Source organism: Neltuma alba, unplaced genomic scaffold, assembly GCF_004799145.2.
Source record: "Neltuma alba isolate B1F8T4 unplaced genomic scaffold, ASM479914v2 tig00013244_pilon, whole genome shotgun sequence".
NCBI lineage: Eukaryota > Viridiplantae > Streptophyta > Magnoliopsida > Fabales > Fabaceae > Neltuma > Neltuma alba.
This window is the reverse complement of record NW_021637540.1, coordinates 1-24,195: the sequence shown is the minus strand read 5'-3', so window position 1 is coordinate 24,195 and position 24,195 is coordinate 1. Positions and strand designations below refer to the sequence as shown.

Sequence of the window (24,195 nt, the reverse complement as noted above, 5' to 3'; positions counted from 1 at the left end):
AATTTGAGAGACATAGTAATGCTTGAGAATCAGCTTCCCTTGTTTGTTCTGAGAGAGATGTTGGAGTTCAAGTTCACATCGTTAGAAGTTGCAGACGACTTACTGTTTTCAATGGCCGTAGGATTGTTCAAAGAACTTTCTCCTTTCAAGCTGATGGAGGATTATCCAAATGTCCAAGTCTCAGGGTGCGCTCACCTGTTAGATTTCTTTTTATGACATGATCGTGCCCAAATTGAAAAACAACAATCTGATATAGTCGAAGTTGACGAGGTTCAACTTGAAGAAGAGCAAGAGGATGAAAAATCAACCCCAAATCCAAACTATGTAAAGAGATTCATAAGTGAGCTCTGGAAGGTGCTTTCAAACATAAACAAAGGGCCAATACGTCTGATCAAGAAGGTACTGCTATCTAGACCTCTGAGATTCATCGTTAAGTTGCCTTGGACAGTCATTTCCAACCTTCCTGGACTTAGAATTCTTAAAGTGCCTGTTGAATCCTTCTTCTTTTCCTTGCTAGATAAAGAACAAGAAAACCCAGAAAATGGGGATTCGAGCTCAAATAGTCTCAATAATAAACCACCATTAGTGGAGGAAATTGCTATTCCATCAGTTTCAGAACTCTTAGACGCAGGGGTTGGTTTCTTACCCACAAATAAAGGCATATCAAGCATTAATTTTGATGCAAAAACGCGCACATTTCACCTTCCCACCATTAGTCTAGACGTCAATACTGAGGTGGTGTTGAGAAATTTAGTTGCATATGAAGCATCAGCAGCATCAGGTCCGTTGGTTTTGACACGGTACACTGAACTGATGAACGGGATTACAGATTCTGAGGAGGATGTGAAGATACTAAGAGCACAAGGGATTGTTCTGAACCACTTGAAGAGCGATGAGGAGGCTGCTAATATGTGGAACGGGATGAACAGTTCAATAAGATTGACCAAGGTGGCATTTTTGGACAAAGCCATTGAAGATGTGAACAAGTACTATAATGGAAGATTAAAGGTGAAAGCTTGGAAATTAATGAAGCTTTATGTGTTCAGTTCATGGCAGTGCTTCACATTCCTGGCTGCCATCTTGCTCTTGCTCTTGATGACCTTGCAAGCCTTCTGCTCTGTTTATACTTGCAGTCGCATATTTCAGGTGGATAATACTGATGAAATTTCTCTTCTTCTTGTTTTCTTGGGTTGAGTTTGGAGTGAAGCAGCTTTCCTCAAGCTTGTGTTTAAGTGGCTGTGGGTTCTGAAAGAGAAGTGCATCGAGCCATTGACTATTTGATTTGTGAATTTTGACTCTCCACTTAAGTGATTGATAACTTGTTGAGATTTTCAGTTGACGCTGGTGTATTTTTTCTTTTTGGTGAGATATTGTATGTGCACTTACCTTTGATTGAAAATGAATTGGAAAAAAATATGATGTGTCTATATATAAAATAAAAAAAAGCTTTTCAAAATTTGTAATTATCTTTTTAAAATTTAAACCCTATAGAAATATGTGAAAAATTAGTGAAGGAATAAAACAATGCTGAAGAAAGCTCAATGAAGTGTATGGAGAAAGCCAGATTAAAAGCAACGCATAATAATTCATGACTTATTAATAAACAGTGTGACTCTTTATTAATTTTATATTTTAAATACTCATGTGGGTCTCATGTAGTATTTCGTGTGGAGGCTAATAAATTGGTTATATTATTCAATAATAGAACTTGGCAACTTGCTATTAAGTTCATGTTTAATAATATATTTAATAATATAGTAGTTAATTAAACGTCTAATTAGGCCTATCCAAAAAAATTAAGCCTAATAATATGAGTCATATGGATAAATGTGCTGTGGTTAAGTGCTTGTGAGTTGTAATCATTACAAGCATTGCAAAAGTTGAGGAAAAGTTCAAAGAGATCTTAAGTGGGATGGGTTCAAATAATTTATTTCTGTACTTGGATTAGTTTATTTAAAATGATTTTATACTATAATAGAAATGTAAGGAAATTTTATCTTGTAAAATGCAAAAAGAAAAGTTTTTTTTTTAAAAATGATTCTCTTATTTTCCAAGGCCAAGGTTATATATCCTGTTAACAACATAAACTAATTTTTTCTAGAATGTTGAAGGCAAGTTCCTTTTAACCAAGTTTATTACTTGCACCGAGACTAATTATTAAGGATCAAACCTAGCAAGGTTTATTTATTAACCAAATGGGGTAAATTAAAAAAGCTAATTAAATTATTTAATTATAATAAATATGACCTGATAATCTCCTTAAAATATCCATATAATATTAGATATTAGATATTAATTTATACATCTAAGTAAATTAATTTTGAAAAATGACAAATATTAAAAATAAAATAGATAAAAATCCTATATTCAGCGGCTTGTAAATATCTCTTATAATTAGCACAGGAGGAGTAATATTTATTTAAGTAGTTAGGTATGATGACATTTATGGTAGAAAATTACACTTTTCTTTTCTTTTCTTTTTTGGGTGAAAGAAAATTACACTTTTCTTCTGTAAAGCCTACAACCCTCAATTATTCACTCTCTTAATATGTTTTCGGAACAATTTTTTTTTGTATCCTTGCGTATCAAGGAGGAACGATTTTTTTTTTCCCGTTTGTTTTGACTAATAAGTCAAAATTTTCCGGATATTGTGCAAAATTAATATATAAGATATCTAAACAAAAAGGTTTTAAAATAGAGAACCCAAGTCTGTGGGTTTGATGAAGCCTAACGAACATTTGAAATTTGCACAATCCAAATATAGTAATAGTGTCGTATATACAGCTTTTCGTTTCTGGTTCTTTCTTCTTTTTTCACTGAGGTTATTGTTTTCTTCATATTCTTTATTGCCTCCTCCTCTTTCTTCCATCCTGGGAAATTAAACTTCTGAACAAACCACCTGCAATGTCGCTATAATATCAACAATCACCCTATCTCTAGTTATTTGCGATTTGTTCCCAATCTCAAATATGCAGTTTTAGCATCATCATCATTATTAATTATTATCTTTGCGCTTTGGGAACAATACATATATATGTGCGTGTGTGTGTATCACAATCTCATGAATTTCCCATAATTTGAAACTCAATATGACGACGGGTCTCAATCTCAGACTTCATCCTCTTCTTCTCATCTCAATCATTTTTCTTATTCTTTCACCAACATTCTTCTCACCCTCCCATGCTGAAGGTAACGCAGGTTATATCATTATTATCATCATCGTACGTACTCATTTCCATGCATTTAGAATCTGCAGAAAACTTGATTGTTTCTGCCATATTATTAAACCAATTTTTGTATTAAATTAAACAAACGTTGTGTTTAGAGGATGACGATGAAACCATCATTGCGTGGAAGAGAGAAAGGAATCAGTTTAATGCGAGTAATAATAACTCAACCTTCATGTTAGCTGCGGGAAGAACTCGCAGGATTGACCCTGCCAATCATTTCCAGTACTATGAGGGTGGCTGGAATATTATTGATTCACATTATTATGCGGTGAGTGATAAAGCTTTAATTTTTATATCTCCCCAATATATGTTACAGCTGATCTAACCATTTTGTATTCAGGACAAGATTATATGTATAAAGTTTGAGGAATGTAACATGGATTTTCACATTGCAGAATTATATATTAAACTATTTGATATTTGATGACAAAAATGATCATTTTCATTCGTTCCCTATCCTTTCTGGTTTTCTGTACAGTCTCTGCTATATTCTGGTGCTCCACCACTATATGTTGCAGTCGTATGGTTTTTGGGTGGGATCATCTTCTTCCTCATAGCTCTTTGCTGCTGTTGCTGCTGCTGCAAGAACAATAGAAGAAGCAGTAGTTATTCTCGAACAGTTTATTGGGGATCTCTCATCTGCCTTGTTCTCTTCTTACTCATGGCTATGTAGGGTACTCTAAAAACCTTAATTATTTCTTATTAACTTCACTATATTGTGAGAGTTTGGAAACATATGTATATATATGCTTAGGGTTAAGTGGTATATTGATATTGGTTTCAGAGTTGGAGGGGCTATGCTTTACACTGGACAAGGGAACTTTAAGAAAGCTACAGACGCAGTGATAGATAATGTTGGGAGAAAAATAAGTGATGTGCTTGATCTTTTGAACGGCGTGTTGAATAATCTTGATGGGGCTATGAAGTTAGCAGTGGGTGCATATTCTCTCCCAGGAGAATATGAGAGGAACATTGAACAGTTTCGTGAATTGGTGCATAGTAATTCAAGTTCTAATCCCAGGGTCATTCTGCAGAATTTTATCTCACAAGCAGACAAATTTCTCAGTGCCCTGTGAGTGAACCTTTCTTCATATAATATATTATATAGTGCACACACCCATGATCAGGAGTAAGATTTTACACACACATATATATGGGTTAATATCTTCGTTGGTTCCTATAGTTTGATCCAATTTTGATTTTGGTTCCTACAATTTCATAAGGACTTGATCTAAATTTAAGAGTATAAAGACCATTTGTTAAATTCAAACCAAAAAATTATGAAACTGTAAGACTAAAATCAAAATTCGATCAAACTATAAAGACCAACAATAGTATTAACCCTATATATATAGGATTTTAAGCTAAACAGTGGTTATTATCTGCAGAAGCTATGTTCTTATAGTTGTTACTGCTGTGATGCTCTTCTTGGCATTCATTGGCTTCAGTAAGTATATATATAGTAACCCTTTCATCTAATGAATTCATTATTTCTCTTGTCAACACAGAATCTTTTTGGCTCATATCATTCTATGGTTCTAATTATTTTTGCAGTATTCTCAGTTTGCGGCTGGAGAGGCATTGTCTACTTGTAAGTGACACTGTTCCATTTAATTTGATTTTGTCTTTCTATACTTATGTACACATTGTACTTACACAGAACCTGATATGAGTGTAAAATACTAAAATTTTGCAGCCTGTTCTTCATTGGGTGGATTTTTGTCACAAAAACTCTAATACTGAGTGCTATATCTTTAGTTGTTAAAAAGTGAGTCCCATTCATTATTGTTGACACAACATTCTATTTCCAAGTCTTAAAGCTGTAATTAAGTAGAAAAAGCTGATTAATTCATTTCTTTTGTTTATGAAACTATAAACATATATATAGTGGGGTAGGAGACACATGCGTTGCAATAGAGGAATGGCTAGAACATCCCCAGGACCGTACATCTCTGAGTGAGGTCATTCCTTGTGTGGATGGACCTACAGCTCAGAAAGCACTGGACATAACCAGAAACACCTCATTCCAGATGGTGAATATGGTTGATGATTTTGTCAAAAATATAGCCAACATTGATCCGCCCCCCGGTGCGCCACCGTCGGCTTCATACAATCAATCTGGTCCTACTTTGCCTCTCCTCTGCAATCCATTCAATTCTGACATGACTCAACGATCATGTGGTCCTGAAGAAGTCCCCTTAGATAATGCATCTCAGGTAACTGCATATTTTGTTTTATTTAGCAGTTTCAACTTACGCATAAATTGAGCTACCTATAGAAAACTTAACATTGGTCTCATAACCTAGTTTATGAACTCAAACATGTGATTGAGAAGAAACTAAAAGGCCATATCTATCGAAACCATTATTATGACCAACAAATGAATATGAAAGGTAGGGGTGAGCAATAAACCCATTACCCGCTAGCCCGCCCATGACCCATGAAATTTTTGCCCATTTAAGCCCGCCCAATTAGCCCAAATAAGAGATTATAAACGGGCGGGCTTAAATGGGCGGGGTAGCCCATTAAACGGGTTGGGCTATGGGCAAGGTATTGGGCTGCCCATACCCGCCCGTTTAAGTTTTAAGTTTTTAAAAATATTTTTATTCTTCATTTAATTGATGATATTGTTACTCATTCATCTTTTATCAAACATTCATGCTTGTCTAAGCTTTTATTTTATCCTTTAGGTAAAAGTTGGAATTTTCAAAGTTTATGAGACTTTATGATTGGTGACTACTTTTATGATTTTATCAGACTTTAATTGTTTGCGAATCTAAGTGAGGTTGTGTGATTGAATATGATTGATGTTATTTCATATTTGATTTGCTATTTGGCATGTAAAATTTATTGACAGCTTCATAAGGTTATATATACAAAATAACTATACTGAAAAAAAAATTAAAAAAAATAAATGGGTTACCCCGTAACCCGGTCAGCCCAAACGGGCTGCCCCGTAGCCCATTTAATACGGGCTAAATGGGCTACTACTGGGTTATGGATTAGTCCATGCCCATTTATGAATAAATGGGCGGGCTATGGGCTAACCTTCGGGTTAGCCCACCCCGCCCATTGCTCAGCCCTAATGAAAGGTGCTTTTGTTTGATTTGAATTATATGAAAGTTAATTTAGAACATGAATCATTGAAAAGAGATAACAAGATGAGAGCATGAGACTCATCAACCATCATTTGAGCATCCCTCTAATGAATTCTGAGTAACTTCAACATTACATCTTCATCCAAAACTTAAGGTACTAAATTTATACGTCTTGTTTGGTACAAAGCATTGAGAATGAGACATAGGGATTAGGATTGAAAGTGAAAAAATCTATTAAAAAAATATTCGGTATGAGAAATTGCTTATATTACTTGGGTACCAAAGGGGGACCATAGGTCTTTCCCACATATATATGCTCCTTATCTGGTTTAATTTTATCTGACGTGAGACTTCTTCTCCCTAGCAACTCATACTTAAACACTAACATAAAAACAAATCCTAGGTCAATATTAAACATTGGTGAAATCAAATGCATTTTGAGTGATCTCGATATTACATCTTGATCCAAAACCTTAAGGCATAGAACCTGTAGGCCTTTTCCACACACACACACATATACCTCTTATCCAATCTGATTTTATCCAATGTGAAAACAAGAGATTATACAAAATTCTTATAAAGAATGTGGCTGATAATGAGCAGGTATATGAAAGTTTTGTGTGCAATACATCCCAAGATGGTGGGTGCAGCAGTGTGGGAAGACTGACACCCAATTTGTACGAACAACTGATGATGGCTGTAAATGTGAGCAATGCACTGTCTCAGAATGGTCCAAAGCTGATTGACTTGATAGATTGCACCTTTGTTGCAGAAATATTTGATGAAATCAGTGAGCAATATTGCCCTCCCATGAGGCGCTTCTCTGGTTTCATCCTCATTGGCTTGTTGTTGCTCTCAATTGCACTTCTCTTCTCTGTCATCTTGTGGTCGGTTTTTGTTAGACAGAGACACCGTCAAATGTCTTCATACAATTTCCGATAAACATAATATATATTCTCTGTATCATCAAGAGAACATTAAATTTGAATATACATGGGTATATGTCTGCATATAGCATACTCTCTGTGAATCTTTCATTCGGATGACTTTTTTCAAAAGCCAAAGAAGATAGATAAATGATGGTGGAGTCAATTTTTTTGCATCATACATTCTCCCACCCTTTTTAATATAAGAATTAATTGAGGGTTCGAATTTAATCCTAAATATAAAATCTCAATATTTGTGTTTCATATTTATTACTTTTCTTCTCAAACTAATTTACCTAACTTATAAACTTATATAATCTAGTGTTAGACTGAAATATTTTAGGGACATCAACTTACATTTGTTATAACGAATTACTACCTTTTACCCTTAATATAAGAGCCAGTTAACTAATTTGAATAAATTAAAAAAACTAGTTAAGTTAGTTATTTGTAATAAATAGGTGTTGACTTTTCTAAAATATCCTTACTAAAAAAGTATACTAGCTAGAGTAACCATTATTACAAGGACTACTTTGTAAAAAAAAAAGTATAAATATAAAAGACAAAGTGGATTAAGGTTTTATATTTAGAACCAAAATAAAAGTCAAACGAATTTTATATTAAGGACCAGAGGTGGTAATTTATATAATCTTTTTAATATACCCAAATTAATTAAGTAGTTTTTATATTAAGGATTAGATAAAATATTAAAAATAAAACTTAAAAATGAACTTAAGTCTCTTTCAATTGACATTTTTTCACGGCATGAACACTTAATAGAGGTTATTGAATAAGATTTTTTACTTAAAGATTTGGTTATTGATAAAACATAATGACATCAGGATAAAACTTATTGTTGTTATTTCTGTAGTTTTAAACCATTCTAATCAAATATCAATGATACATACATACATATGTTGATTTGTATTTTTAAAAGTTAATAAATTCCAATAATCAAATTCAATCTTTTCTACATGATGAGTGTGTTTAGATTTGCTATTGAAGAAGTTACTTTTTTTCGATATAACTTTTGTAAAAATCAAATTAGACAAAAGTCAAGTAGTATAATGTGATTTATGTTTAGATTGGTTTTTTAAAAGAAAAATCATTTTAAGAAGCTGAAACTTATTTGAATAATTAATAAAAAAGTAAGTTTACATGTAAAATAACATAAAAAGATATAAATTTTATTAAGTAATACATATCTGATATTATATGTATATAATGTGACAATTGCAAAAGAAATATTGAAAATAAAATTATTATAAATAAAAAATTAATTTATTAGGAAGAAATTGAAAAATACTGTTCAAAATATAAAATGAACTTTGTTGGAAGAGCTGGGTTTTTTTATAAGATAATATTCACTTTTGTTTAAGTATTTAATGAGCTTTTTCAAACTTTGTCCTCATATATTCTCTTTCTTCTTTGATTCATTTATTACATATTTTATTTATTCTCTTTATTAATAAGAATATATTTGGGAAAAAAATACGTGCCTTATATATTTATTAGTTTCAACTGACTTTAAGTAATTTTTTAATAAATGTAAATGGATAAAATTTGTTATTTTTTAAACCAGAGAGAATACTTAATTAGATATATTTAATAGATAAAAGTATATATAAATTAAAATAGTACATGGACGCAGCACTTCTGTCTTTGTCTTTTTACAGCCACAAATACATGATACAAAAGGCACGTAGAAAGAGGCTAAAACATAGTTAATGCTCCCAGTCACGTCTCCAGCCGCGCCGTCTCATGAAAAGCAATAAAAAGTTCATCCAGCCTCAAAAGTCTGATTATAAAAACGTCAATCCAAACAACATTTTAACTCTAAAAGTTACTTTTTCCTATGGAGAAGCTCGTTTGAGCCTTCAGCTGTGATTCCAAACACACTGATGGTGGTGTAAAGAAGCCATTAACAACATTTTAACCCAAGAAATTACTTTTGCCTGTAGAGAAGTTCGTTTAACGGTTTAATGGTGTAAAGAAGCCATTTCTTGTCATGTTATTATTACGCGTCTTCTTCCTCGCTTTTAAATAATTTAGGATTCCAACCTTTCGCATAGGGACACATATGTAAAATCCTCTATGGCATATGCAATGTACATGCATTCGCTGTCTCTGGTTAGTTAATTATTCATTATTTATTTATTTTATTTAATGTATGAAGAAAAAGTTGATTACACTACCAGGCTTTTCAAAAAGCTTATTTATTTTGTTTCCCAAAAGCTTATTACACAACCATTATATTTTTTTATTTGTTATATTTGTTAGTGATTTCTGCGGTCGTGTTTTTAACTTTTTTTGTTAATATTTTTTTTTTTAAAAATGAGGTGAGTTCTTATACAAGGCAATGTTTATGTCCGTTGAAGGCATTGGAGTATATGGTTTTTTTTCTTTTTTAAAAAAATAGTATTTGATTTAAAATTAACCCTTGAAATTTCTAAAAACATATTGAAATATTATTAGAAATTATACTTTCAAAATATAAATTATATACTCATTTTGTTTTATTTATAAGTTACTATCAACAAATCCGACCAAAACTATGAAAAATATTAAACCTCATTAATTATGCTTTAAAATTTAACAAATTTCAATTTTTTTTCTTATTTAATATATATATTAAGAAAATGACAATCTATAGGTAAAATAATAATTTTTTATTAAAAATTTATTTTTATTTTTTATTTTTTATTTTTTTGCCAACTTCTTTCTTGTTCTGTTCATATTTATAAAATATTTTCAATATGTTTTAGCAGAATTAGAAAAAACTTTTAAAAAATTTTAACCTTGTCTTAAGATTTAATAACTTTTTAATTTTATTTTTATTTAATATAAATTAGATACAAGAAACATAGAAATATATATAATAATAAATGAATGTTAAAATTATACATTCATATAAAAAAATTAAATAACATGACTTAAAAATATATTTTTTCTGTCTTACAAATGGCACTCGAATAATGTATACTGAGAAGGGGGTTTATCGCATGCAAACTGACTTATTAGAATAGTGTATACAGAGGGGGACTTATCGCCTGCAAATAGTACAAAATTGGCGTACGTATCACGATCACTGGATGTTATGAAATTGACGGGAATCTAATGCAACAGTGTTGTTTTCTTGGTTCAACAAAGTTGAGGGAAAATTACTCATTATACCCCCCATTGTAAAGTTATTAGCTCTAAGGCCCCTTGAGTTTGGTTTTAAGGATCCAGGGGCATCATGGCTGAAGCAAGAAGACATAAATGTCCTTAATTTAGGCTGAAGAAAGGAAGTCAAATCAAGAAACGAGAATGCGGGGGACTGATCAAGATTAAAGCGTTTTGGGGGACAATGGAGACCAAAGCATTAAAAAAGAATATGTGAATGAATGTTCTGTAACTGGTGGGGGTCTTTTGACGAAGATAAAGGTGAAGCCATTAGATAATCGACAAAAACAAGTAAGAAGAAGAAATCATGATCGCTAACTTAAATTTGGGTGTCATTGGAGCTCTTGTCTCTTTTCTATATTAAAAATAATCTTATTCAAAATACTATCGAATATTAAATATTGGTTCCTCTCTTAATAAGGATTCAAACCTCTGTTCACTATGTGAAGGGTGAACTCCTTCTATTGGACCTAATCCCATAATGTAAGGAACCAATTACTCTCCCTTGTTTGAGTAGTTGAATGTTCAAAATTGAAATGTGTCTATTCTTTAGCTCTAGTGTATTAAAAAAAAAAAACTTAATGTAAAAGTTAGTTAAGAGTTAGATTTGATCCTAAAAAAGTGTTTGGATAAAACCAAATCATAGTTTGGAGAATAACTACTGGAGAATAGATTTTGTGAACAAGTGATAGAGTGTTTGGATAACTGTTATCAGAAGCACTTTTTATATATGCTAATTACTAAAAAAGGTATAAATTAATATGATAACTGTTATCAGAAGCACTTTTTATCCAAACCATGGTTTAGGATATTACCCAAACAGGCCCTAAATATAATACCTTATTCCATTTTATCTTTTAATTTTATAATATTTTCTCTAAAATATCCTTATTGATTGTAATGGGTCCAGCTAAAAAACTAATTTCAATACACATGATTAAATCAGATAGTTTAAGGAAGTCAACACATATTTGTTATAATTAACTAACTTAACTAATTTTTTTAATCTTCTCAAATTATTTATTTAGTACTTATATTAAGAATAGGATATGGTGGTTTTTGTTATCAAGGGAGTATACTCCTTATGGTTTAAAAAACTTACAAATATTTGGGGAAAATTTCAATCATTTTATAGGATACATAATGTTGAAAATTATTTTGTCTATGTACACCAAAAGATGCTCGTTGCCCTCCTGAGGGGGAAAAAAAAGACAATATACAATCTTGATTATAGTTATTTTGGAATTGTCATTTTCTTAAATAATTGCATTCAATGAATATTAATTCATTATTGTACACTTTTTTAAGCCTCCATTAATAATAATATAATCATAAGTCAAATCAATATTCTCTCCCTTAATTAGAATATTTAACCTAGTCAAATGAAATTAAATTTTACTCTAATTCTAATGATTTAATGACTTTATTGAGTTGTGTATGGAACTTCAAATGTTAGATATTTTAAAAGAGAAGTGGCGGCTGCAATTGAGCTCGTCTTAGACTTTATACAGTGCATAGGAAAATAAATATAATTTTTTTATTAAATTATAACTATAATTCATGGTTTATTACTTATACATTGCTATAAATTCTATAATTTATATTAAAATTTTAAATGAATATTAATTTATTCCCATAATTCAAAAGAAAAATACGTATGTTAATATTTGGTATCATCAAATAACTTTAATTCAAGTATGGTCATTTCTAAACATAAGTAGGCCATTTAATATGATCTATAACATCTAATTTTTAAGCCAGCGGTTGTAGATGAGTTAAGACATTTTCTTAATGTTGTGGTTCCATATATTAAACTGTGTCCGTGATAAATAACTCTTCTTTCTTTTAGTCTCACCACATATAAGCAATAAATCAACAATTACCAATTTCGATATTAGATATAGGAGGTGCCTAGATGGGATAAAAAAATTTTAAAAAAGTTTTGTTTTATGAAAATCGAAACAAAATTTCTCACACATACTTATTTTATAAAATTATTTTTAAAATTATGATTTGGTTTCTACCTAAACACCCTATCAGTAAACTCTACTTCTTTTTTTAACCATGAATTCTACCCATTTTAGGAACATTTAATAAATCAATCACATTCAATAAAGGTCGCTAAAATAAAGTTTCTTTTGCCAACCATTAAAATAAAAGTTTAAACATTAACAACAAGAACATTTTAGGGAAAAAAATTAAGGGAAAATTTCACTGTAGGACCGCAGAAGACAATTAATCTCAAAGAGCTCCCAAAACTTTCTGAAACCTCACTGCAGGACCAAGGGGCCAATCTGATATTAATTTCACAAATGAAATGACGCCACTGCCCCTAGTAGGAGGGAACAAGTGCGGGAGAGTGCATTTGCAATAAGAACTAGCCAATTTGCAAAATAAATACATATGTTCACATGTGGAATCAGTCCGTTCACATGTGGACTGGTTCACCTGATGCATGCGTTCGTGAGGAAACAAGTGTGGGAGACGTATTTGCAAGGGGAACTAGCCAATTTGCAGATGAAATACATATATTCACACGTGAAATCAGTCCGTTCACATGTGGACTGGTTCACCTGATGCATGCGTCCGTGAAGGAACAAGTGCGGAAGAGCGCATTTGCAAGGGGAATTAGCCAATTTGCAGAATAAATACATATATTCACATGTGGAATCAATCCGTTCACATGTGGACTGGTTCACCTGATGCATGCGTCCGTGAGGGAAAAAGTGCAGGAGAGCACATTTGCAAGGGGAAATAGCCAATTTGCAGAATAAATACATATATTCACACGTGGAATCAGTCCGTTCACATGTGGACTGGTTCACCTGATGCTAAGGGTAGTGGCGTCATTTCGTTTGTGGAATTAATATCAGATTGGCCCCTTGGTCCTGCAGTGAGATTTCAGAAAGTTTTGAGAGCTTTTTGACATTAATTGTCTTGTGCGGTCCTACAGTGAAATTTGCCCAAAAATTAATCCGCATAACTAAGAAAAAGGAAAATTTTAATTAAGGACCACTATAGCTAATTAATTGCAAATAGCCCCTCACAATTCTGAAATTTCACCGCAGAACCAAAGGAGCCAAATGAAATTAATTAAAAAATAAGAAAGACATAATTGCCACTAATAACTGTTTCTCCTAAAATTTGTAAAAAAGAAAAGAAAAGAAAAGATGGCTGAAAATTAGGGCCATTCTTCCTACTCTTTCCTCTCTCACTCTGAAATCTCACATACTCTTTCCTTTCTCACTCTCAAAACTTACTGTCCATCTTGTGCTTCTGTCACTTTGAAAAGTTGTCCAAAGAAGATTTATTGCCGTCCATTGTGCTGGTTCTCTCACTCTCAAAACTTGCGGAGGTCGTCTGAAGGAGGTTTATTGACACTGTCCTTGGGTGCTAAGGGTGTCACTATTGTGGTGCGTTCTAGGCTCTACAACTAGAGGAAAAACAAAGCAAGAGGGAGGGTCAAATCGAGAGAGAAAACTTGGAAGCCATCAACAAAAGAGAAAGAAGGAGAGGGAGAAGAAGAGAGCGAAACCCAAATGCAAGAAAGAAGGTTGGTGAAGGTACGTCTCTTTATCTTCTCTCAATTTGCTATTCTCATGTACATTATTGAAGAGCAGAGTTAACTAACAATGGCCTGCCTCTTTTATAATATATATATATATACACACACAGATATGAGATTTGATAAAGAGATATCCCAACCTACATTTCACTATCTGTCTTTTTCGGTATGGGTATTATGTTATGTCTTTTGTATCTCTCCATATTTGCTCATATAATTGTTCATGCTTTCCGATTATCTTGTTTGTGATGTTTTTGTTGTTGGCTAATTCATTTTACCCCTTGCAATTTCATATGATTTTGTGAATTTCCTGTGCTAAGTCGTTAATTATAGCAATTTGTTATTTAGTAGTGTAACAATTGAAGTAAGGTAATTTACAAGGAGAGCTAATGCATTAACAAGTTGAATTTACAAGGAGAACTAGTGCATACCAATTAGTGTATTTACAAGTTTGGGATTTAAGTAAGAAAGAAAGCTGCATGCTACGAATTTACCATGCATTATTATACAATAGTAGGAATTGATGAATTATATGTTTATGACTTCATTCATTATCTTGAGTTATGATTGTTGCACCTATATAAACTTAGTGACAGTACTTATTGTTGTGCCATAGAATCAACACACTTCACTAAGGTCTAAGTTGTTTAGCAACTCATTATTTACAGAAGAAATACAAAGTCAGCTGCCGTTATGAAACTACTTCAATAGATAAAGACACAGCCGAAAAGAAAGCAACGGCATAACAATTGCTATATTTTCTATTCGAGATGTAATTTAAGATACTTCAGAATGTGTTAAAATTTATATATAAAGAATTTTCACAATTTCCTTTTTAGAGAATATATATTATAAGTATGCTATATGTCAATTAATTCTAATTTTCTGTCTTTCCCCACCAATTTACAAGTATGTGGGGTATTGTGGACAATTGGAATTAGAAAATTAGCATCAAAGATAAGTTAATTCACTAAAGAAACTCGTCCATTTGTAAATAAGCTAATATAACTAAAAGTTAAACATGATAATGTAACAAGTCTAAAAGAACTATTCACTGGTGGAATTAGGCAATTTGCAATAGGAATACACACATTAACAATAAAAACTTGTCCATTTACAAGTAAATTAGTTGAATTGAAAAGGTTGAACATGATTTTCCATAAGGGTGGGAGGGACTTGTGAATTATCATATTTAACTTTTTGAATTCAACTAGCTCACTTGCAAATAGATATATTATTGTTATTAATATATGTATTGTTCTTGCAAATGCTGTAATTCCACTTGTGGATAATTATGTTCAACTTTTTTAATCACATTAGTTTACTTATACATGTACAAGTTATTGTTGTTAATGTGTGTATCCATGTTGCAAATTGCCTAATTTCAATTATAAATAGTCCCTCCCATGCTTGTGAAAAATCATGTTCAATTTTTTCAATTCAACCAGTTCACTTACAAATAGACGAGTTCTTATTATTAATGCGTGTATCCTATTGCAAGTTGCCTAATTTCACGGGTGAATAGTCCTTCTAGACTTGTTATATTATCATGTTTAACTTTTTCAATTAAATTAACCTACTTGCAAATTGATGGAATGTACATATCCTCATTGCAAATATGTAAATTTTAGTTATGAATAGCCCCTCCTAGATAATTAACTTTTCCAATTAAATTAACTCACTTATGAATGGACGTATTTATATTGTTAATTTTGGTGTCCTTGTTCCAAATTCACAAGTTCCAGCTATTCATAATTCTTCATACACTTGTAAATTTTTAAAAACTTTTCCAATTAAATTAACTCACTTGCAAATAGACGTATTTCTGTTATTAATTTATATATTGCAAATTCACAACTTCCATGTATGAATAGTTTCTCCCATACTTGTAAATTATCATGAACTTTTTCAATTAAATTAACCCACTTGCAATGAATGTGTTCCTATTGTGAATTTATGTATCGTTATAGTTTCTAATACTAGCAGTATTTCTAAAAGTTTTACATATCTGGAAAAGAAAAGGCAATAAGTTATTCCACCCATTGAATTCCAACAAATCAAAACAAGGATTTTTTTTTTTTTGCAACCTCAACCTACCACCATATGGATCCTTAGGGCATTAAAAAAAATTAGTTACAATCCACAACTAAAAATAAATAAACAAACTTGCAGTACGAAAAGCGAACACTAATTTGTGGGTATAAATAAACTGAGCCTACATAAGAATGCTTATGCTATGAATGAATAAGATCAATTTGGCAAGCTAAAAAAAAAAAGGATGACAAATGAAACAAGCTTCAAAATTATATAATTAATTAGCGATTACCATTTTGTCACAAGCTCTACAGGCCAAATAAAATTCATGATGGGAATTGAAAATGCACAAAAGAAGCAACTCATTCTCAACACTTAACGGTGTGAATTTAAACTCAATCCACTAAATAATTTTTGCTCAAATCAAAGTAGAAAAAAAATTCTTGAGTGGTTCAGAACTCCATAATGGCCCAAACCACACCCGTAAAATCTACAATACAACAAATGGAGAAGGATTTCGTAGTGATGTATGGAAAAATTTTCGAATTTAAAGGCAGTAAAAGAGATTGCATGCACAAAGAGAAACAACATGGCGACAACAAAGCCTCCTGTCCAAGACTTACGGGGGCGACAATGAAGGCTCTCCTTACCCCAGAACAATGATGACAATGAAGGCTTTCCTTACCAGAGCAGCGGCAACGAGCAAAGCTTCTCGTTAAACATGAGAGAATGCTAACAAATATAACTACAACAATCATCAAAGACGAGAATGCTAACAAATATAATTATAACAATCATCAAAGACGAGAGAATGCAAGCTGAGAATGCTGAGAGAACAAAGCACAGAGAACGCAAACTAATTTTTATGCAGTAGAGGAAATTTGATTTCTATTGTAAGAGTAGAACCCTATCGGATCCTTTTCTTTTCTTCTTCAAACATTAAAATTAACCTAGACATTTTGCTTCTCAATTTAATTTCATTTTGTCCCCAAAAAATTGCATTGAAGTTTCAAAATTGTTTGGTCCTAAATGAAAATTATGTTGCCATAGAGGTCCTTTATTGAAAATTTTCCAAATTACCATGAGATCTCAAGAAAAAACATAATTAAATTTTTTTTAATAATAAGTGAGTAGTTGTATATTTCTTATTACCGGTCATTATGCATTTCTTTGTTGTTGTTGGGATTTTTTAAGTGATTACATTTTTTTATTGAGACTTTATAGCGATTCTTCTATAACGGAAATAATTAATTTTTTAATCCTTTAAAAAAAAATTTATCTATTTTATATGGTTTTTTTTGCCAAAACACTTTATATGATATATTAATCGCATACTTATGCTTATTTTAAAAAATGAAATCAAGCATAATTTTTACCAAAAGAAAATTAGTCTTATTTATAATGTTGCTCCGTCTTAATCATAAGGCATATCAGTAATTTTTTTATTACCATTTTTTCCTTATCTCTCTGTATATGTTATTTAATTTTTAAAATATGTATATTTGACAAAAATGAAGTTAAAAATTATTAAATTTGTGACAGAACTAATAATTCTTTTTTTGAGAAAATTCTGATGAAATATTACAAATGTTAAAAGTGCTGGTTAAAAAAAAAAAGTTGTAAGTAACAAAGGGGTATTCGTTGGCCAGAAAAAGAAACACATAGTATTCGTTGGCCAAAAAAAAAATCACATAGCGGTACTATATAGTTTTTCCTCCTTTCACGTGAGGCGGACAATGGACGTTTGTCCCCTTGTTTGATGAGAAATTGGAAAGCAAAGCGATCATCCGGATTCCCTCTGAAGCCTATATAAGTGGGTTGTTATCCTCGAGTCAAGTGTTCTTAAGTCGTCTCGCCTTCTGTATATTTCTTTCTTTCCAAAAGCTCTGTTTCGGAGGAGTCCCGTGGTACGCGAACCCCTCACGAGTCACGCCACCGCGAGTGACATCCGCCGACTACGGTGGTGGCGTCTGTTCCGCACACTTCTGGCTTCCTCGTATTTATCTTTCCCAGGGTATGATCGGTATAATTTCCGTTCAGAAATTTCATTTTGATTTTCCTGGGATAATGAATTTTTCTCTCCGATTTTTGGGTTGTTTGTTTTTTATACGCATGTGAAAGATTGATTCGTTTCTCCCATTGCGTATAAGCTCCTTTACTGGAAGTCACTTAGATTATGGAGAAGCTTTGATCTTGCTGAAGTACATTGGTTATTGGGGGGATAAAGCTAATTGAAGGCGGAAAAGGAGAGAATCATACTCAAGTTTGGAATGATTATTGAAACTTTTTAGGGTTCGCAAGGATCTAATTTGTCAATTGTCATTGTACTCTTGATTAAATTCAATGAGCAGTATTCATTGAATTTGAAACTGGAAATTGGAGTAGAATTGAGAAGAGGTCAGGAATCAGGAGTATAAACTATAGGGAGTAAGCTAAGGTACCTGGACTTTGGAGACAGAAGTCCGAATACGAGTAGGTTCCTCGTGGTTGGATAGACTAGAGGCGGGGAAGAATTTTGACCAAGGTAGTATTTTAAAAGAAATTACTGGCTTGAGAACCGTTAGTTAAATTACAGACCAGTCAAATTCTCACCTTGACAAATGAAATACTGTAATACCATTCTATTGTTTCGGACACATATCATTACTCCTGAGAAAAGTGTAAAGTAACGACACTCTAAGAAAGGGGCTATGGTGGAACCTTATACGGTTTGATGGAAATTCATAATATTTGGGCATGTTTAACGAACGTTTTCTGTTATAGACATAACCAAAACTGTGAAGTAATGTGATTTAGATAATCATGTGAAAACCCAGTAGTGCTTATGGACATGCCTACTATCTGTGAATCTTCTGTATTTTTCCTGGAGGAGAATTTTCTTTTTCTTTTATTTTTGGATAACAAAGACACATCATAACCATGATATCTTCCAATTCACCGCTATATACCACATGCCTCTATATACAGTATGGTTCCCCTCAGTCCTTTCTCCATCATATTCAAGTTATTATCTTAAGAGAAGAAGGAAACAAAATATTTCTCCTTTGAGACTTAATCTCTTCCAATTACCCCTATGGATTATGTTTCCCTCTTTTTGGCTGCTTGCATTTGTTGAACAATCTATAAATTATTACAATTTAAAGGCAGAATTGTGAGCTGAACCTCTAACAAACTGTCAATTCTATTAGTTATAGCTCATTAAATATAATATCTCTTGTACATATGGATGCACAACTTCTCCCTCTATTTGCTTCCTTTTAGAACATGGTTTGATTAGAGTGTTTTCTCTGGTGTTTCAGTTAATCCAAATGTGATGGATGCCAATTGGAGATCCACACAAGGCACTGAATCCACCATGGATACAAGTGATTGGAGAGCTCAACTGCAACCTGATTCACGTCAAAGAATTGTCAACAAAATGTAATTTTCAATTAATATTCTCTCACTTTGGTAATGTAAATTGATTTGACCTGTATGTCGTGTTTTCATGTTATAGAATGGATACATTAAAGAGACATCTTCCTGTTTCTGGTCAAGACGGATTGCATGAATTGCGCAAAATTGCTCAAAGGTTTGAAGAAAAGATTTATACTGCTGCAACAAGCCAGGTTTGTCCCAACAACGCATCTCACTCTCACAGTTGTCATGTTCATTTATATTACTTTTGTTAACATATCCAACACAGAAGTTTGATTGCTTTCTGCGCTATTTCCTTATTTCAGTCTGATTATCTTCGGAAGATATCTTTGAAGATGCTTACAATGGAGAATAAAACCCAGAATACCATGGTCAACCCTTTGCAATCAAATGCAGGTGGCCCTAGCAACAAGCCTATGGATTCAGGTTGGCATGAATATTATTTTGGTTTCCTCCTATGTAATAATGGTATTGGCAGGGAAATAATACTGATCTGGTGCCAAAGTCTATATATGCAGTTAGGCATTTGATATAATCTTGTCATCCTGTTTTTTTAAGTGATTTCCTGAGTCCCTGACTTTGATTAGAGAAACATTTGCAGTTTCTTTTTTCCTTACCTTGCTCTATCTCCCTGTTATAAATATTGTTCTCATGTTTGGGTTTTGATTCATATAAGTTAACATGTTAGTTTGTTCCTCTGACTTGATTAATAAACTCTATCTTTCTTTCTTTTATTATTATAGGAATTCCTATGCAGTCTCAAGTTCACAATCCAGGGCAGTCACATGCTATTCCATTGCCTAACCAGTCCCAACCGCGTCAACAGCTTCTATCTCAAAATATTCAAAACAACATTGCTCCTCCTGCATCCAATATAGGCCAGACTCCTATCCAAAATGTTGTTGGCCCAAATTCCAACATGCAGAATAATATGTTTGGTGGTTCTCAGCGACAGATGCCGCCAAGGCAGCAGGTTGTTCCCCAACAGCAACAGCAATCACAGAATTCACAGCCGTATCTCTACCAAAAGCAACAGCTTCAACAGCAATTTACAAGCCATAAACTCCAGCCTGGGAACATTCAACACTCACTTATGCAATCCCACATCCAGCAGCAGCCAAACCTGCAATCCAATCAATTGCAATCTTCACAGCCATCTGTTATGCAAACATCTTCAGTCATGCAGCCTTCGATCACACAAACATCTCTTTCTAGCCTTCAGCAGAATCAGCAAGCTAATAATGCTCAACAGTCAACACAACCCATGCTCCAGCAACATTCCCAATCAGTTATCAGGCAACAGCAACAACAGACTTCAATTATGAACCAGCAACAAACCCCAATTACTCAACAGCCAATATTGCCTCCGCAGCAGCAGCAGCAGCAGCAACTGCTAGCACAACAGTCAAATGTAACAAGCATGCAACACCCTCAGCTACTTGGGCAACAGAATAATGCTGGTGATATGCAGCAACATCAGAGATTGCTTGGGCAGCAGAATAATCTTCCAAACCTGCAGCAGCGCCAGCAACAGCAGCAGTTGATAAATCAGCAAAACAATCTCTCCAACACACATCAGCAACAGTTGGGAAGTAACGTGTCTGGGTTACAACAACAACAGCTGCTTGCAAATCAGTCTGGCAACCCAGGCATGCAGACTGGTCAGCATGCTGCACCCATGCTACAGCAATCAAAGGTTCCAGTGCAGCAACAATCACAACAAAATGTAACAAATTTATTACAATCTCAAGGGCAGCAATCACAGTCACAGCCTCCACAGCAGCAATTGATGCCACAGATACAATCTCAGCCTGCACAGCTGCAGCAGCAGCAGCCAAATCCCTTGCAACGAGATATGCAGCAAAGGCTTCAGGCACCGAGTTCTTTGCTTCAACAGCAAAATGTACTTGATCAACAAAAGCAATTATATCAATCTCAAAGAACTCTTCCAGATTCTTCATCAAGTATGTTATTGCATTTATGCCTTTCATTCTATCATTTTGCTTTTATGAGATAATGAATTTCAACAAGCTTTCTATTTATTCTTTCATCTGTTGTTTCCTGTTCTTAAAAAGATGCCAATTGTTGAGCCCCTTATGCTTATTTGTGTATCAAATAACTATATTGTAGCTTCTCTAGATTCAACTGCACAGACTGGAAAATCTGGTGCAGATGATTGGCAAGAAGAGGTGTACCAAGGGGTAATATCCTAATTTTCTTATCACTTCATTTTGCATGAAAATTGCTGGAACTTCAGAATGTAGTCAATCGTTGACAAAAGCAAAGTGACAAAATGAACTTATTATTAGTCTAGGAGGTAAATAACATTAAAATTTCACACTCATTCCAGTCTTATACTTCAATAGGACCTGGTTGTCAATTTTTGGTTAGACAAAATGAATGGTTCGGACCCTCCCTCAAGTTAGCACAAAACTTAGTTCCAATTTATGAAACCTTGCTTAAACAAGAGGCATTCACAAGAATGAAAATATATGTTTGCATCATAGTTCTCAGTTTTGAATGTTTTGGTCCTTTGTTTCTGTTGATTTCAACTTACAGATCAAGTCCATGAGAGAATTATACTTGCCAGAATTGAGTGAAATGTACCAGAAAATTGCAGCTAAACTTCCACAGGTATTTCATCTCTTGCTTTCTTTTATTTTTTCAATGTTTGTTTACTTTTCTGTTCTTCCTTGGAGGATATCCGTTCCTTCTCACTTTTATTATTTTTCTTTTTTTATTTGATTTCTTATTTGTTCAAAACACACTCAGAAAATTTAACTTACATGGATAAAGCAGCCTTTCCATAGTAATTATGATGGCTGTGGTAGCTTCAACTCTGGAATAATGTTTGCCCTGTTCAACCATTGCAGCATGTGCTAAGCATCAACCCATCACCTCTTCTCAAAAGAAAGCTTTTAATTTGCGTTGAGTCTGTGTATAATTAATCGATACATTTTATGAAGCTTTATCTAACCTCCCTGATTTTGTCTTTCAGCATGAAGCCCTTTCACGTCAACCCAAGTCAGATCAGCTTGAGAAGTTGAAGATGTTCAAAGTAATGTTGGAGCGCATCATAGCATTTCTACAGATTCCCAAGGCCAATATTGTGCCTGGTATTAAGGAAAAAATGGCTTTATATGAGAAGCAGGCCATAAATTTTATAAGTTCGAATAGGCCTAGGAAAGCCATGTCTTCTATGCAGCAAGGGCAACTCCCTCCACCTCATATGCACCCGGTATCACAGCCACAATCCCAGCTTACTCAAGTGCAGTCACATGAAAATCAAATAAACTCTCAGATGCAACCAACAAACTTACAGAGTTCTGCAGTGACAATGCCGCAGAATAATATGGCAAGCTTGCAGCATAATTCTATCCCTTCCACTTCTGGTCTCTCAACCACACAGCAGAATATGATTAATTCTATGCAACCTGGCACCAATTTAGATTCAAGTTCTGTGAATTCCCTGCAACATGTTGGAGTGAGCACCCTTCAACAAAACTCTGTGAGTGCTCCTCCACAGACTAATATCAGCTCCTTATCATCGCAAGGTGGGGGTAGTGTGCTCCAACAAAATCCAAACCTGTTCAGCCAGCTTCTAGTATCCTTCAACACCAGCAACTGAAACAACCACAGGAACCGCAGATGTTACAGAATCAACAGTTTAAACATATTCAACAGCGGCCATTGCTTCAAAGGCAGCAGTTGCTGCAGCACCAGCAGCAGTTACAACAGGCAACAAAGCAACAGGTCCCTGCACACATGCAGACACATCAAATGCCACCACTTCACCAAATTAATGATATGAACGATGTTAAGATGAGACAAGTAGTTGGTGTTAAGCAAGGGACCTTCCAGCAACATCTTCCCTCAGGGCAACGTTCAGCTTATCCCCATCAACAGTTTAAATCAGGGGGTTCATTTGCTGTTTCTTCACCCACCTCCTTCAGGCTGCATCTCCTCAGATTCCACAACATTCTTCTCCCCAGGTTGACCAGCAAAATCTTCCATCTCTCACTAAAGTTTCCACCCCCCTGCAGTCGGCTAACTCACCTTTGTTGGTCCTACACCTTCACCTCCCTTGGCTCCATCTCCTATGCTAGGGGATTCTGAGAAACCCATTTCCGTTGTCTCATCCGTATCAAATGCTGCAAATATTGGACATCAACAAACAGGAACTGCAATGGTGCCAGCTCAATCCCTTGCCATAGGGACTCCTGGAATATCACCTTCTCCTTTGCTAGCGGAGTTCAGTGGTCCGGATGGTGCTCATGGTAATGCTTTGGCCGCCCCTTCTACGAAGTTAACCGATGCAGATGCAGAGCAGCCTATTGAACGCCTAATTAAAGCGGTTAGTAAAGTTAACTGCTATGCCTAGAAGTTACTGATTATGAGAAGTATCTTACAAAGAAAAATCAACAAGTTTACATCTTGATTGTATTCCAGGTAAAATCAATGTCATCTAAAGATTTAACTGCTGCTGTCAGTGACATTGGCTCAGTGGTTAGCATGATTGATAGGATAGCAGGATCAGCGCCAGGCAATGGATCCAGGGCTGCTGTGGGTGAGGATTTGGTTGCCATGACTAAATGTCGTCTTCAGGCAAGAAATTTCATCAACCAAGACGGAAACAATGGAACCAAGAGAATGAGGCGCTATGTGAATGCCATGCCCTTGAATGTTGTATCATCTCCCGATTGCATGAACGATAGTATGAAGCAGTTAAATGCTTTGGGAAGTTGCTGATCTGGGTTCAG

General features: G+C 33.9%; 2 protein-coding genes and 1 pseudogene across 2 annotated transcripts; all 3 read left to right on the top strand.

The window, feature by feature from the left end:
• Positions 1-6: 6 nt before the first annotated feature.
• LOC114735665 (putative UPF0481 protein At3g02645) lies at positions 7-1,194 on the top strand (the record flags this gene model as incomplete). Its single annotated transcript, XM_028923381.1, has 2 exons — positions 7-185; positions 474-1,194. Coding segments are annotated over 2 exons (900 nt in total), but the record flags the coding sequence as incomplete, so codon positions are not given.
• Positions 1,195-3,089: 1,895 nt separating this feature from the next.
• Positions 3,090-7,270, top strand: LOC114735664 (uncharacterized). The gene is made up of 9 exons (XM_028923380.1): positions 3,090-3,189; positions 3,326-3,498; positions 3,788-3,876; positions 4,015-4,302; positions 4,619-4,677; positions 4,785-4,821; positions 4,927-4,998; positions 5,119-5,446; positions 6,932-7,270. Exons 1-9 carry the CDS (start codon positions 3,090-3,092, stop codon positions 7,268-7,270), a joined length of 1,485 nt encoding a protein of 494 aa, XP_028779213.1.
• A 10,586-nt stretch (positions 7,271-17,856) lies between these two features.
• Positions 17,857-24,184, top strand: LOC114735666 (mediator of RNA polymerase II transcription subunit 15a-like; annotated as a pseudogene).
• The last annotated feature ends 11 nt before the right edge of the window (positions 24,185-24,195 follow it).

Bases quoted from the DNA above. Each gene is read 5' to 3' on its own strand.
- LOC114735664 (XM_028923380.1), top strand. From the start codon at position 3,090: ATGACGACGGGTCTCAATCTCAGACTTCATCCTCTTCTTCTCATCTCA. The intron at 3,877-4,014 runs GTTCTCTTCTTA...TATTGGTTTCAG, and splicing joins GGGGATCTCTCATCTGCCTT to AGTTGGAGGGGCTATGCTTT. The intron at 4,678-4,784 runs GTAAGTATATAT...TTATTTTTGCAG, and splicing joins CTTGGCATTCATTGGCTTCA to TATTCTCAGTTTGCGGCTGG.